At 31.1% G+C, this 15,722-nt stretch overlaps 1 protein-coding gene across 2 annotated transcripts; it reads left to right on the top strand.

The window, feature by feature from the left end:
- Nucleotides 1-4,597: 4,597 nt before the first annotated feature.
- LOC100572826 lies at nucleotides 4,598-8,058 on the top strand. Of its 2 annotated transcripts, none has more exons than XM_029492773.1 (3): nucleotides 4,598-4,730; nucleotides 5,955-6,064; nucleotides 7,816-8,058. In XM_029492773.1, exons 1-3 carry the CDS (start codon nucleotides 4,706-4,708, stop codon nucleotides 8,041-8,043), a joined length of 363 nt encoding a protein of 120 aa, XP_029348633.1. In that variant the 5' UTR covers nucleotides 4,598-4,705; the 3' UTR covers nucleotides 8,044-8,058. The 2 variants fall into 2 exon arrangements, with proteins under 2 accessions (XP_029348633.1, XP_029348632.1); XM_029492772.1 differs by having other exon boundaries at nucleotides 4,602-4,730; nucleotides 5,952-6,064.
- Nucleotides 8,059-15,722: the final 7,664 nt, after the last annotated feature.

The raw sequence follows: 15,722 nt of genomic DNA, 5'->3' as shown, positions 1-15,722 counted from the left end.
GACTAACGATTTTTAATATTTTTCATCTGCCTTTGAAACAATATACTAGGAGCCTTCTATTAAATTTTCAAGCTTTTTTGATAAACAAATAAAATTTTATTGATATTTTTAGAAAAAAAACTAAAAAAAAATGAAAACTGACAATGTCCGTAAAGAGCTCAAAATAAGTCAAAATATTTTGAAAATTTTATCGTGTATAGAAAATGGAAATGTAAACATTCAGTCAAAATTTCATGCATCCACGGTCATTTTTTTTAAAGTTACACCAAAAACCAAAATCGATTTTCTCGAAAACAGATTTTGCGTAAAAATTCCCGTTTTTCCTTAATTTTTCTTTTGTTTTTCCCGGCGCTTTTGAAAACCACTGGGAAATTTAAATTTTGACCTCCCCAATGCACCAACGATATTCACTTTCTGATCGAACAAGATACTGAAGTTGAAAATCGTAGCATTATTTCGACTACTTATCGTGTACACAGACACAAAAAAAATAAAAAAATAAATAAAAAAAAAAATAAAAAAATAAAAAAAAAATAAAAAAACACACATCATTGTAAAATCAATACATTCATCGTTCCACTCAGAATCTAAAAAGCTAAATTACGCACTTTTATGTTAAATTTTGAACATTTGCTGACATATTATTATGCGAGATGAAATTTTTATATTTCGATCGAGACACCGTCAACCCGATTTCTGTCTAAGGTCAGATCATATTATATAGTTGCAGCGTCAATAATATTTTAATTTGATTTTCGAAACGTGACGAAACACGTTCTCAATAGTCGTATCATCATTATAAACTGTAACCTGGAAATGTTAATATAAAAAATCGTAAAAAAAATCTCATGCATGTAAAAGTTCTGGTTTTGAATATGTTGGTATAATTCTAAAAATTTAGTACCAAAGGGAGAAATATTCTGCTCGGATTACCGCACACTTAAATCCACCGACCCCCTCCTCCACCCACGGTTTTGGTAGTCTTAATATTATAGTGAATAATTGCGATCTATCAAATAAAAATAGAAATGTATAGGTAACGAAATTGTATGCATGTTCTGATGGTCGTGAGGTTGGGGGGATGAACTCGATAACTTATTTCGATTTCAAGCGAATCATGACATTTTATGTATTTTATCATATTAAAAGGCACAGTTTAAAATTAAAAATTATATCCACCTTGCTTAGTGACGTACATTTTGTGTATATTTCAGGTAAACTTTTCCCTACATTTATTGATTTTTCCTTTTTTTGATATTTATTGTTCGAGTTATTTTCACAATTTTACACGAACTGTTTTCTTTTAGTATTTATTACAAATTAAATGTTATCTAGTTTTGACACAAGACCCCAAGTCAGAACTATTTATAATTGATTTTATTTTTTACTCGTATACTGTAGATCGAGTGTACTTCTAAGTATATTGTATTTATTATTCACAGTCGCTTGAATCCTAATTAAATGATTAACATACCAATCGTACAACCTCGAAAATTAATTATGTCAAGAAAAATGCATTACAATCTAAATGTTGAAGCTTAGAAAATGAATTCAAAAATATCCAAGCTTACATCTCTAATCTAGTCTAGTCTCAAGTATACTCTTAAACCGAAACAAATCGATAGAACCCTTTTACGTTTTTTTTTTTTGAATTTTCCATAACGCTGTCGTCGTTTGATTCCATAATATATTATTATCCGCTGCACACCATTTGTTTGCCATGGACTATGTATAATAGGCACCTATACATAATTTATTATGCAACAATGTTTCGATTTTTTTTCCTTTGAACACGCCGTGTCCATTATATCGTACCACTTAAAAATATAACTCGAGACTGGACAGTCATATATATATATATATATATATATAATAATAATATATAGCTGCTGCAGTGTGAGTATACGTTTTTTTGCGTTTCATACCATTCAAAGTGTCCACGCTGCAATGGATTTTATTACAGAATACGATACCATTAGAAAAACCTTTCGATTTCACGTCATAATGGAATAATGTTTTAAAAACATAATATACATAGTGTATTATGATTATCTTGTAAAATATTATTATGCTCTCGAAACGTTATTATTAAACTTATCACAGCCAGATTAATAACAGACTGTCATACGAACATTATTTTTGATCCGTTCAAAAATAATCATTTCAATCGAATTTAAGGGGGGTTCCAGTCGATTATTTTCTAAGGAATAAGAATTAGGCAAATTATGGGGCAAGTTAAACAGGGCCATGTGCCCGCGTCAATGTGTGCGAGTGTAAATGAAAATTAGTGTGTGGTCTCGCACTCGCAGGCACATATCTGTATATTAAATTAGGAAAAAGTGTACCTGCGGTTACTTTCCGAGTAAAAACATACCTCGGCCGTGACAAAATTGTGAGACTTACGTCTGTGCGATTTTGATTCTGTAACAATCCCAACAATTATTAACACGTCCTCTAAAGAACGGTCGAAGAATTTTTTAGAAATATTAATTTCTTCAATGTCAAAAACTGAAATTGAAATATATAATAATATTGTCAAAGGTTCAAACTTTAAAAAAAAGCTCCGACCGTTCTCTTGAGGAGATTTTAAGAAAAGTTATTGTTTGTACAGCATTAAAATCGAATCAGCTAAAGTCTCGCAATCTTGTCACAGCGTAGGGGCTAAATAATATTATTTTTTTTGACCCACTGGAACCACCTTAAATGCAACACATATTATGTTAGGATACCATGTTTGTACCATTAATAGTTAATACAGTGTTTTGTTATATTATTTGTTATGAAATTTTACTGTTCATTATCGTTCAACTGAGATAAGAAAGAATTTAGAAACCAAACACAATCGCGACGTATTTATACGCTGTATGAAATATAAATAATCATTTGTCATATTTAAGTCTAAACAATGGGGGTTTTTGTTTTTAATACTACAGGTTAGTGCACGGTTAAAGAAACAAAAAAAAAAAAAAAAATGGGGTTTTAGTAAACAAAACATTAACGAATGTTAAAATACGGACAAAGTATCTACTGTTCGTTAGGATAGATATTATTATACCTAAGAGATGTAATATTTTACTTTCCTTGCAGCAAATCAGAAAAAAAAATAACAAACAATACATAGTTTCCTACATTGTCAACTTTTGATTTAATCGAATTGTATATCTTAGAAAGAGGTATGAATTATAAAAATATCGTATAATTTACACAATATACTTAAATTTCTTGAAAATAAATAAATTATCACTACCTGCAAATTGAATTATTATCGATTAATATCAGTTAAGACCCAATCAAATAAATATGATTTATTAAAACGCTCGCCAGTATAATAGGTATACCTATTTATTGTTATCTATAGGTAGTTACAAATGAAGTTTTTTTTTTTCATTAATTAACCCGCGGAAACTTCGGCCATTGGGTGGTTTTTAACTGTGGGGGAGGGTACTGTAGGTTTTCAAACACGTGTGTTTTAGTTTGGCAGAATTTTCAAGTGGACACCTGCACCCGTAGATATATGCCATGCCCGGGTGGGGGATGGCGGCCTCTCTCTCCGGACACCATGACTGCTCAAAGATAAATGCCACCCGTGGCTGAGGTTCGAACTGGTGACGGTGCGAGTCGCAACCGACGCCTTAGTCCGCTTGGACAATCCGTCCCCTCCCCCCCTCCCCAAATGAGTAATAACTATGTTGTACTGTCGCAACTTGGGTTCTGAATCAGAAATATTCCACTTAAAGATATGTTTCAATCGAAATATTTTCAAATTAAAAAATTTCACTCTTTTAAAATATTTCATGAAATTATGAAAAATACTTATTTTTAAAAAACTTATTCAGTTTTAGATGGTTATTATTGATTACAGAATGACTTATACCAGCCAAGGTTTACGAATTACTATGCCAATGGTTATAAATTACTAATTTTGTATACATGGTATTAATATGTATATTATCAGTTAATTCAAACATTTTATTTTACATAAAATAAATATTTTAAGAAAATAAATTGCATGCAATTTTAAAACTCTACTTGTAGCGCTGGTTGAATATTAATCACAATATTTATGGTCTTTTTTTTTATTGATCATTAAATATAACTCGGCAGCAAGGGCCTTAGTTAGTTTATGTTCGTTTGTCGTTGAACAGTATAATATTATATTATCAACAATCAAGATTTTCAATATTTATTAAATAAAAGTGGCATTAAACTATAATAAAATATATCTATTAAGTATAAATATTACGAGTCTCAGTGCCAAAAAATTTTAAACTTCACGAGGTATCAAAAGAAAATGTAACTAAAAATAATTAAATTATGAACGACCAAATTTAAATCAATATAATATAATATAATTTTACAATAATTATACATAGGCATAGAAATAAAACGTACCTAATAATAACGAATAGTCCAATAATTTGTAAGACGACCAACAATTTGCGATTATACAACGAGGACAACTTTTGAATGCACTTATCTGGATTATAAAAAAATTATAACATGATCTTGTACTGTTAAACAATATTGCGCACTACATAATATCTGAAAAATAATAATACTATGTTTGCCCCCTTCGAATGTCTCAGTTTGTATGAGACTATAAAACGATATTAATTGTCTGCTGTTTTAGTTCATTTTTATCGAGGACGAAGAACAGAACGCCGCCTCAAAGGGAACGTCAGATTTTACGAACGAAAGGCCATCGATGTACAATGATCTTTATTTGCAAGGTAAAAATAAAGTAACTTGTATAGGAACCTATACGAGGTGATTGTCTGAAATGAAACGCTCGGAAAAGTATAATCGCATTTTTATGAAAAAAAATTGAAATGTTTTCTATTTACTGTCGAAATCATTTTTAAATTATTACTCTGATGAATGACGACATACGTTTTTTATTTTCTATTCCAAAACAGAAAAGAACTTTCTAAGATTTTGAGTTTGCAAAAATAGGATTTTATATGTGTACCTATAGTAAATTAAAGTAATTAGTAGACATTTAAAGTTTAGACGATAAAAATAATGATATTATATCTTAGGAAAAATCCGTTATAACCTCAAATTATGTAAAAAACAAAAAAAAATTCCAATAACATTTAAATACCTACTTATGAGAAAACGAGTGTTCACCTTTAGAACAATCACTTTAGATAATTATCTCATAATATTATAACCAGGGTTGGGACTTTATAGCACACTTAAAATTGCATAAATAAGCACTATAATACCTATAACCTGAATTATAGCTAAATATGCACAAAAAACATGAATAAAAACAACAAAATAAGCCAAAAAAAAAGGAATTTTATTAGTTAATAATTAAACTCCAGCAAAATTGCTAAACATCACTAAATATGCGCTAAGAAATGCAATAACAACGGTGAAACATGCAAAATAAAGCGGACATATTTTATTAATTAATAGTTGGACACTTTTACCCCAAACAAAATCGGCATATAACAAAAGTTTAAAATTAGAACCAAATAATACGAAATTGTGTACGGCACGGCGTCAGCATTTAGCGCGGCCACGACGTAATCGGTCCGTTTGCTTAAGCTATATAATATTTACCACGAAAATTCAATTGAAAATAATGTAAAACAACGTTTGCTAAAATATGATTTCATAAAATAGGACCGATTTTGATTGAGAAACGGGTAAAAATGCAAAACATCTCAAAAAGTGCAAAAACAGCACTGAAATCTAAAAACTCGCAACGTATGCAAAATAAATTGTTAGTGTTCTCTGTATCACGAATCGCATTTTTGGCTTACTCTGACAGCTCACTCCTACCCATCATAAGGGATGTGCAAATGCTATAAAATCCCAACCCTGAATTTATAACTACTACGAGTTTTTTTTTGTCCGCGTGCGTGCGAAAAAATCTGTTCCGACGAGATCTATAATTGAATTTTTATTTTGTTTTCGATCTGTCACGTGCCACGCTGAAGCAGAACCGTTCGGAGGCAGTACGAGTCAAACGCGGAAGAACGCACAGGACGAAAACAAGAACAAACACATATCGTACAACATCAACACGGTGTTCAACAGCAAAGATTATTTGGTACGGTGATACTTTTTTTCGACCTCCCTAATGCACCGTCTACATTAACTTTCCCGTCGAACGAGATACTGATAAAGAAAAATCGAAGCTATTTTACTTCCCCAAACGGTGCAGACAGGCACAAGAATTTAAAATTTATTTAAAATTTAAAAAAAAAAAAACACATCTTTGTGAAATCAATGCGTTCGTCGCTCCGCTCAGAATCTAAAATTTCGCATTGTGAAAATATTTTTCGAAAAAATCGGGGGAAATAAATAAATAATTGAGGAAAAACGGACATTTTTATGGGATACCGGTTTTCGATGAGGAATTTTCGTGTAACTGAGAACAACCGTAATCCGCGAATACTTGAAATTGTTTCGAAATATTTGTATTAGCATCCGAGACATGAATACGTCGTACAAAGATGGATTTACATACTTTTTTTTTGGTTTTTGCCGATTGCCCGTTGTAATTATTGTTAATGGTTGTCCTTCGATCGTTAAAGCTACGCGAAGAAAAAGTAATAAGAAAAAAACTGTTGCCATATCATAACATTTTCGGCGGACCACAGTAGTCTGAAACGCTGTTTTAGCAGCTCAAAAGTACCATTTCAAAATAAATTTAAAAAAAAAAAGTCAAAACTCTATTAGCATAAATTCCTCGAGACAAATATAAAATGTCGTGATCATAGGTTCATTTTTTTTAGATTCTGAGCGGAGTGATGAATGTATTAATTTTACAATGATTAGTGTTTTTTTTTTATTTTTAAACTTAATTTGTTGGGTAAAAAAGCTTGCCATTTTAATGCAGGGTTCCAACTCTATTAAAAACGAATAATTGTAAATACACGAAAATTTCACTGAATGTTTATATTTTCATTTTCTATACACCATAAAATGTTGAAATAATTTTGAATAGTTTGGAGCTGTTTATGGGCTGTGTCAGTTTTCCATTTTTTTAGTTTTTTTTTCTGCAATATTATCAATACAATTTTGTTTGTTGTATAAAAAAGCGTCACAATATAATACATATAATAATATTGTTTCAATAGTAGCTTAAAAATATTAAAAATATATATGCACAATCATTTATTTAAAGCTCATATTTTGACAAAAAATCAAATTTAAAATTTAATAATTATTTTGTAGTTTAAAATCGCTCAGAATCGTTTTTCTTATACAATGATATTATACCATTGAATTCAAATTTATCACAAACCATTACAGTGACCAACTTGTAACCTGCTGTACAGCAGGGTGACACCCACGTGCCCACTTTTTTTTAAACTTGTTTAATAACAATAGCAATATCATTGTGGAAATTGTAAGTCTTGTGACGCTTATCCAGTTATTTTTAATGAAATTATAAATATTTTTTATAATTAAGTTGTCAAAATATTTTAAAAAAAGTTGCGCAAATAATTAGGAAATGTCTTAGTTATATTCTTTGGCCAAGAAGTTCATATCTTTGAAAATATTTTATAAAAAAACATTTACAAAACATTTTTATGCAATCATATAGTTTTTTTCATCAAGAGAAGAAAATATTTACACAATGTTATTGGACAAATAATATTCAATATTCGAGCACTTCAAAATATTCATCGATTATTATCATTTCCCAAATGCCGTGTGGGTAATAACGCGCTATCGTGTCCGAGGACCAACGGACAAACTCCCACCACTGCTGACGACCTACTCCGACCTACCCGTTGAACTTACCTACTAGGTTTTTTTTTTTGAAAATATATTCATTTTGTTTTCCAACAGCAAATGCCGTCGTCGGACCACAGGAACATGGGGGCACAAGACGGTATGGCGAGTCGGACGAGTTTCTACAATAGCGGCGGTAGTCCGCAGCTGCAGCGCGAGTCCCAGACGGGAATAAGCGTGGACAGACAATACGACGCCGGTTACAATGGAATGCACGAAGGTGAGAGGCCAGCTGGTGGATTCCCACCGGACGGACAAGAATTATTAAGTACGTCGAGAGATTAAAAAAAAAAATAATAATAATAAATTCCGTGCCGCTCGCACGCTCACGTGTACCGTCGTGATTTATCAGAGCGGCGAAACGATCGCAAACGATAATAATAATAATTATTATTATTATTATTTAGTCAGACACTCGTTTGCGCACGTCATAATATAATATAATATGTTTACGATATTTACGACGCCAGTGGGGTATAAAGGGTGTCGAGAGGGGTGTGCAAGTGGGTGCAATAAAACCCCCTGCCTTAAAAAAAAAAAAAAATGAATGGTATTGAAAATATTTTATTTTACATAATTATCTATTATAAGCTACATCTAATAATTATTTTTTAATCAATGACCGTAAACGCCTAGGTTTTTCCAAGTTCTTCAATTTGACAACGTGAGTCGTAAAAACTAAAATAATATACGACATATATTCGGCATTGAGCGCGTAGCACGCTGAGAAATACACACACGACCCACGACTAACGATTGATATTATGATTTAGATTATATCGTACGGTGTCAATGCAAAGGACATGTCAGCTGTCACAAGTATATTCAATATATAAATCGGTCACTTTTATCGCACCCGCCAAGCTTACGAGTCGTCGATCATTATCGGATTTTCTAATCGTACCCAATAGCCCGCATTGCTTTGTATCCGACGTATAAAACAAAATTTGTATCGTCATATAGATTGAAAAATATTTTTGATTTAAACAGTTTAAACACTATTGAAAAATCGGCGTATCGCGTATACTATGCACGATGCACCCACTTTACAAAATATCTGGGAGGCAGAGCCCACATAGGTAGTGAAATTGCAGGTTCGATTAAAGCATTGCATGTATATCTGTTTACAGTCTTCCATCACGATTAATTTAGCTGGTTGGTTGATTAAAATCTTCCTTGAGGAATCAACAAGGAAATGTTAGATTTTCAGGACTTGCTTCGATGACTTTGATCTTATTTCATAGTAAGACTACATTCAAATATTATATATGTATGAAATCGTCAATATGTTTTAAAAAAGAATTAAAAAATGAATTTGACATAATTATTAGAAAATTAAATTGCGCAATTTTTGTTTGCGTTGTATATTATGTCATAATATTATAACCACCCAACTCTCTAAAAAACGTATAGTTATGGCTATGTTAGTCGTGGTATGCTTGACTAGTGATAAATTGGCCCACAGTGAAAATAGTTCGTATATACGCCACTGCACGGCACAAATCGTGTCTGCACTCATTATTTCGTGAACAATACTATAAAAACCAGATCTTAGGTAGAGTTTTGGGTGGACCTAGCGGGTGAGCCATTAATATTACACTATCATTGGTAGGTAATAATAATATCCATTCACAAAATCCATCAAAATCACGAACATTTACAAATATTATTTTGTGTTTAAAAACGTTACATTTTTATAGCTAAGGATTGAAAATCTATAGCAAAGATGCTCGTAAGTAGTTAATAATATTTTAATCTAAACATTTTTGAAAATGTACATACGGATATTTTTTTTTGTAGGCATTTTCATTGCGAATTTGGAAAAAATTAGATACCTTAACAGAGAACAACTGTATTAGTTATTTTGTAGAAATTTAAAAGATTATATTAATATTATTCTTGGGTACTTCACAATTTTCATTTAGCTATATATTATGTTTACACAGTATAATTGGTAGGGGTGGATTGAAATTCAAAAAAATCGAACATAAGTTTAGAAATTTCATTCTAGCTTGAATGTCAGACCCAGTGTAAGAAAAAACCCCGAACCTAACCAAACTCGATTTTAAAATGTTTGTTATTCTATAATTCAATCAAACTCCAAACAATTTCGTAAACGACAAACATTTTGAAAATGTTTTCTATTTCGATTTAATATAAAAAAAAACTCGATTAGCAATTTAATTCAAAACCTCGGTTTAGGTTCAGTTTGGTATTAAAGTAAATGGTCTGTTTGAATTCGACACCACACTGAATTGTTCTATTCGGCATACGAATACAAAGTTTGATTCAAATTCGGTTAGAGACCATACTTTTCAACCCATTTCTAATAATATCTAAGTGTAGGGCTTGTGGCAAGAACTACTGTTGTTTTACTGTAAGAGTCAAATAAATTACTTCAATAACAACAAAACTATAAAATAGACTTGGTTATATATTAAAGTTTTCGTTCAGAATCGTTCATCATTTACTATGATTTTATATCATTGATTTCTAATGTACAGCATTACCCATTTCCCCATCTATTTTTCGATTTCCGATTTTTGTTCAAAAATTGTTTATTTGATAATAGATTTTAAAGTTTGTTATCAGAGTTGAAAAAATTCTCAGTCTAGACCATAAGCAATAGGGCCCACGTGAATGAATTGAATAATTTCCAAAGTCCGACCACAATCATTTGTCTCATAATACAAAATTTACTGAATTATAATATATACAACCTACGTACGACCGCAACGTACCTGTCAAGTACTGTCAGTTTATTGTCTTCTGGCAGATAGAACAGACTTGATTGTGGTATAGCAGAACGGAGACTGATGTTTTTTCGTGTTGTAAGTACCCCAACTAAAAACTCAGTACCCCAGCCAGTTTTCGATTATTATTTATTTAAGCTCGGTTTCAATGTTCATGATAAAATAAAATCTAAAAAAAAAATCACCCCATGCGCAATTCGAATCGACATTTTGTACTTTTTTTATACCTTTTTGTACCACCCAAAAAGAGAGTACAAAAGTATGGGTTATATTGCAGGGGGTTTTATTTAGATTTTGAGTTTTTTTTTTTTTTTTTTATTGACTCGGAAATTAAAATGTTAAAAAAAACGAATACATAAAATTAAATTTGGGGAGGTAGAAAAATATTGTAAAGTTTGGTGCTACAAAAGAGTACAGACTTCTGTTTCGTATTTTATTGTTTCTGTCGTTACGGGTTGCAATTGTCAATGTATAGGTAGGTAAATATCGCGTCGCGAAAAGTTATATAAATTTAATGGAAAACGAGGACAGATAATCATCGAAGAGAATAATTATCTTTAATATTTATTATTAGGCGCTATAATCTCATAGTTTTTCCTGTAAATGTCGACAGATTTAATATTTCAAACGACAGTTGTTGTAGTTTAGTCGTACACATTATTAATACACCTAAGCCTCAGTACGTCGTAACTTCGCGCGTACGTCAAAGAGCACGTTGTTATTAATATGGTTATAAAAAAAAAAATCACTTGACGTTTTAAAAGTCTCCTCGGCCGTGCGCGGTAGTTAAATTCTATTTTCGTAGATTGCAAGTGGGTCGAAAAAACGTTCTAAAAAACGTGACCCACTCGCACGCCGAATACATAGCCAGTGATAATAATTTTATTTTATTTAATTTTTTTTCATTCGAAGTAATCTACAATCTATACATGTTCTTGGCATAATAAGTAGGTTTGATGGGTGACAATCAAGAATTATATGAATAATAAGATTAGGGAAGGTACCCAGCGGTAACACCCTACAATAATTTAGTTTATTTTTGTGCACATTTCCTTATCGTTATACATACAATTTTCACGATTGTACTATACGACTCGATTACTACCGCGTTATATAACAATAATTACGTCGAATCCCGTAACGACAAATCACGCGCGCTTTGGCCCGGACAGATCGCTTCCGGTGACATTTGCAGAATTGGAATACAAACTCGCACGAAAAAACAATAAACTAGGTACCTACTGTTGTTGTTGTTGTGTTTTGATCCAGGGGAAAATCGAAACAAAAATAATATAATTAACGCGGGTCGAATCATTTTCGTACTCGACAGCGGTCGTAGGTATGTATTCATTTTGACGAGCGTTCGAAAATACTTTAACGAATTTGCACGAAAAGCATTTAAAACTTACTTAGCAATGAATTGGAACGGTAGAAGAAAAGTTTGAAATGATGCACAGATGCACAGCAACATATCCGTGCTCTAGTAATTTATTACGAAACCTACTATTGGCGGATGATCGATGCGTTTGTATGAAATTTTGTAAATAAGTAAATTTATGTGTACTTTAGCCGACAGATTTTGCAATTCCCAAGTGCCATTCCAGTAAATTATGTACAAATAAAAAGATACCTATAAATAATCTTAACAAAATTACTTACCTATTCGTTGATTTCACTTATAGCTACGATTGTTTGAAATACATTTTGTCATTAATAATCTTGTCATAATATTTAACGAAACGAATTGTATTAATATTAATAATTAATAATGATTCATAATACAATAAATAGCTAATAATACAATTATAATTTATGCTAAATTATTAATTTTTTTTTTTGTCGATGATAATATATAATATAGTATAAGTAATTGATATAAATAAGTTCTGAATTTGATATTGGTACTGTAATAACTCAAAAAAAAGGGGGAAAGGTGTATAAGATAATAATATAAATATAAATAAGACGCCTGTCAATAGTTATATTAGAATTACCTGATTTAAGCTATTACCTTCCTCCTGATCGTCGGAGGGCTCTCGAGGTCGTGATTCGAGAATATGATCAAACACACCGTACAGTAAGGTTGTAAGCAAATGATTTTACTGCGTGATACCAGCGATCAACACAAATTCGCAGCCGTGCCTGGGCTATGCTGTATCAGTTTTAGGTGACACGAAATAATATTTAAAATTAAACAACTCGAAATAACGAACACGCACTGATTATTGCTCAACACAAGGAGTCCAGTGGCCGCTCGTAGAATTCGGTGTAGAAAAGTTGTGGTTTGTATGCTGTTTTCCGTTTGGTGCTCATGCACTCGAGAGGGGTTGTTGACGAGATGACTGGTGCTCGTGCACGCCGTGGCTGGTGCTCATGCACTACTGAGAGGTACGATATACGGCTATGCTGACCAGAGAGTGTTAGGCGGCTTTTTCAAAGGGTTATCGCGAGCCTCAAAACTAGGTCGTCCTTCGGCTGTAGATACCCCCTTTACTAATGACCTTATGCGATTAGATAAATCATACATTTTTCCATCACCGTGATCGCATTTTTTTTAATTTACTGATTAATTCAAATTTCGTGTTTTGGAGTTTATAAGAATGGCCTTATTTTCAAATCTGTGGCAATGACGTACACACTACCCTGAAGTCTGCTTGTGAATACTTTTCAAATGTATTCAGAATAAAATGCTTTGTGCCATTTTTATTCGAAATACGTGTTCAATTTTAATATAAACACAAATTTGTTTTAAAAGTATTTAAAATGCTTAAAGAGTATTTTTTATTTTCTTGTTCTAAACTATTTGACATTTGTACGTTCATAACGAAGGTATACCTACGAAAATCGATTAATAAACTCGAGAGGGGTTGTTGACGAGATGACTGGTGCTTGTGCACGCCGTGGCTGGTGCTCATGCACTACTGAGAGGTCCGATATACGACTATGCTGACCAGAGAGTGTTAGGTGGCTTTTTCAAAGGGTTATCGCGAGCCTCAAAACTAGGTCGTCCTTCGGCTGTAGATACCCCCTTTACCCTTCCTTGTATATAAGAAAGTAACACTCTTTGCTCTTACCATTATAAATGTGCTACGCTTGCTTAAACCGTACTCGTCTCTTTTTGTTATTGATAATTTATTGTTTTATAACATGTGACCGATTTCTACGTGCGACAGTCTGGCCGTTATTTATTATTTGAAAGCATTTTTTGTACAATGATCTGTGAGCATATCATTACAGTACTTTGCTTGAAATATTTCAATGAAATTATGAAAAAGTTGTATTTTCTTTTAAAAGTACTCGGTTGTAGACTGTTAAAAAATGATTACCTATTGGTTACTCATAGACAATATCGATAATTAATTACGTATATATCGACAAAGGTTTACAAACTACTATTTTAATGGTTATAAATTTGGTTAAATGGTATTAATTATATAATTGGTTAATTATTTATAACGTCATAAAAATTTCAGCGTTTCTATTGGCTATTATTTATTAGTATTCGATACAATGAATACATTTTTAAAAATGTTCTCTTGCTGTAATTTTATGACTAAATCTTTTAGATATGGCACCATTTGTTTTTAATTTTAATTTTTCCCCACAAATTAAATATTTCGAGGGAAACAATTTTATGAAATTTTAAAATTATGCTTTTAACTAAATATTTATAGGTATAAAAAAAACTTTGTTTTCGGTGGTTCAAATTGCGTGGGTAGGACCGAATTAAAAGTATTTTTAAGTATTCGAATACCTTACATATCGTATCTAAATACTTTTTTGGTGCATAAATTCCTCTTCAAATACTTTTTGCAGACAAGTGTATTTTAAGTAACTATAGTTACTTAAAAAGTACTTTTTCTTTGCATTTTATGCCAGAATATAAAATATTTGGTTATTTCTACCGTTGTATTTCAATGAACAATATTTTTATTTTGAAATTTAATATTTTAAAAATGGTTCTTAAAATAATATTTCATAATAATATGATTCTAATAATTCATACAATTTTATCAAATACACACATGACACAATAGCTTATATATATATATTTTTTTATCTTACAGAAATTTAATTTTACCTGATTAATATAGGTATAATAGATACCCTTAATGTGGCTATATCATGGCATCTGAAATTCTTGAACCATTTAAATAACGACCTATTTATTAATTACAAAATTCAAATATTTCTTAATCGATTTTCGTAGGTATATCTTCGTTATGAACGTACAAATGTCAAATAGTTTAGAACAAAAAAATAAAAAATACTCTTTAAGCATTTAAAATACTTTTAAAACAAATTTGTGTTTATATTAAAATTGAACACGTATTTCGAATAAAAATGACGCAAAGTGTTTTATTCTGAATACATTTGAAAAGTATTCACAAGCAGACTTCTGGGTAGTGTGTACGTCATTGCCACAGATTTGAAAATAAGGCCATTCTTATAAACTCCAAAACACGAAATTTGAATTAATCAGTAAATTAAAAAAAATGCGATGACGGTGATGGAAAAATGTATGATTTATCTAATCGCATGAGGTCAGGTGGGGTAAGAGTCTAACGGGGCTACTGCCTAATCGGGTTATAAAAAATACAATCTTTCAATTTTAAAGTTGATTTTATGAAGATTAGTAATCAGTAATAGTAATTGAATGTTGACATGTTGTATAATGTTGGCTATTACACTTTAGGATATCAAACACAGCAGTAATCACTATCCGAAAAGCTAATCAGTTATTTACTCGTATTTTTTTTTAAATCGACGACCATTCAACGGTCTAGTTAACCCGCCTAAATAGCTTAAAATAATTTCAAATGTTATATTATATAATATTTTATAATACTTCCCCCGTACGAAATTCCACACGGGAAATGTGTGACATGATTTATGGGGAAAATGTGACATGCCTTATTTTGTTAAATAGTTGAAAAGATTTCATAAACATTGTTTGTGACTAAAATATTTATGATTTACAAATATTTATTTTTAAATATGTAAATAGTTAACAACAAATTATTATACTTTGAATATGTGTTAATATGTGATAATTGATATAATTATCAATCAAAACTTAAAAACACAAATATGAGTTAACTATAAATTTAAAAAAAACTTTGATAGTCTGTCAATTCTTGATAAAATTAAAATAATTTAATTCTTTCAACGGAATTTGTTTGAAGATTTTCATTAGTCTATGCGGTACCC

This window comes from Acyrthosiphon pisum, chromosome X (genome assembly GCF_005508785.2).
Source record: "Acyrthosiphon pisum isolate AL4f chromosome X, pea_aphid_22Mar2018_4r6ur, whole genome shotgun sequence".
NCBI classification, from domain to species: Eukaryota; Metazoa; Arthropoda; class Insecta; order Hemiptera; family Aphididae; genus Acyrthosiphon; species Acyrthosiphon pisum.
This window is presented reverse-complemented; position numbering and strand designations above follow the sequence as displayed.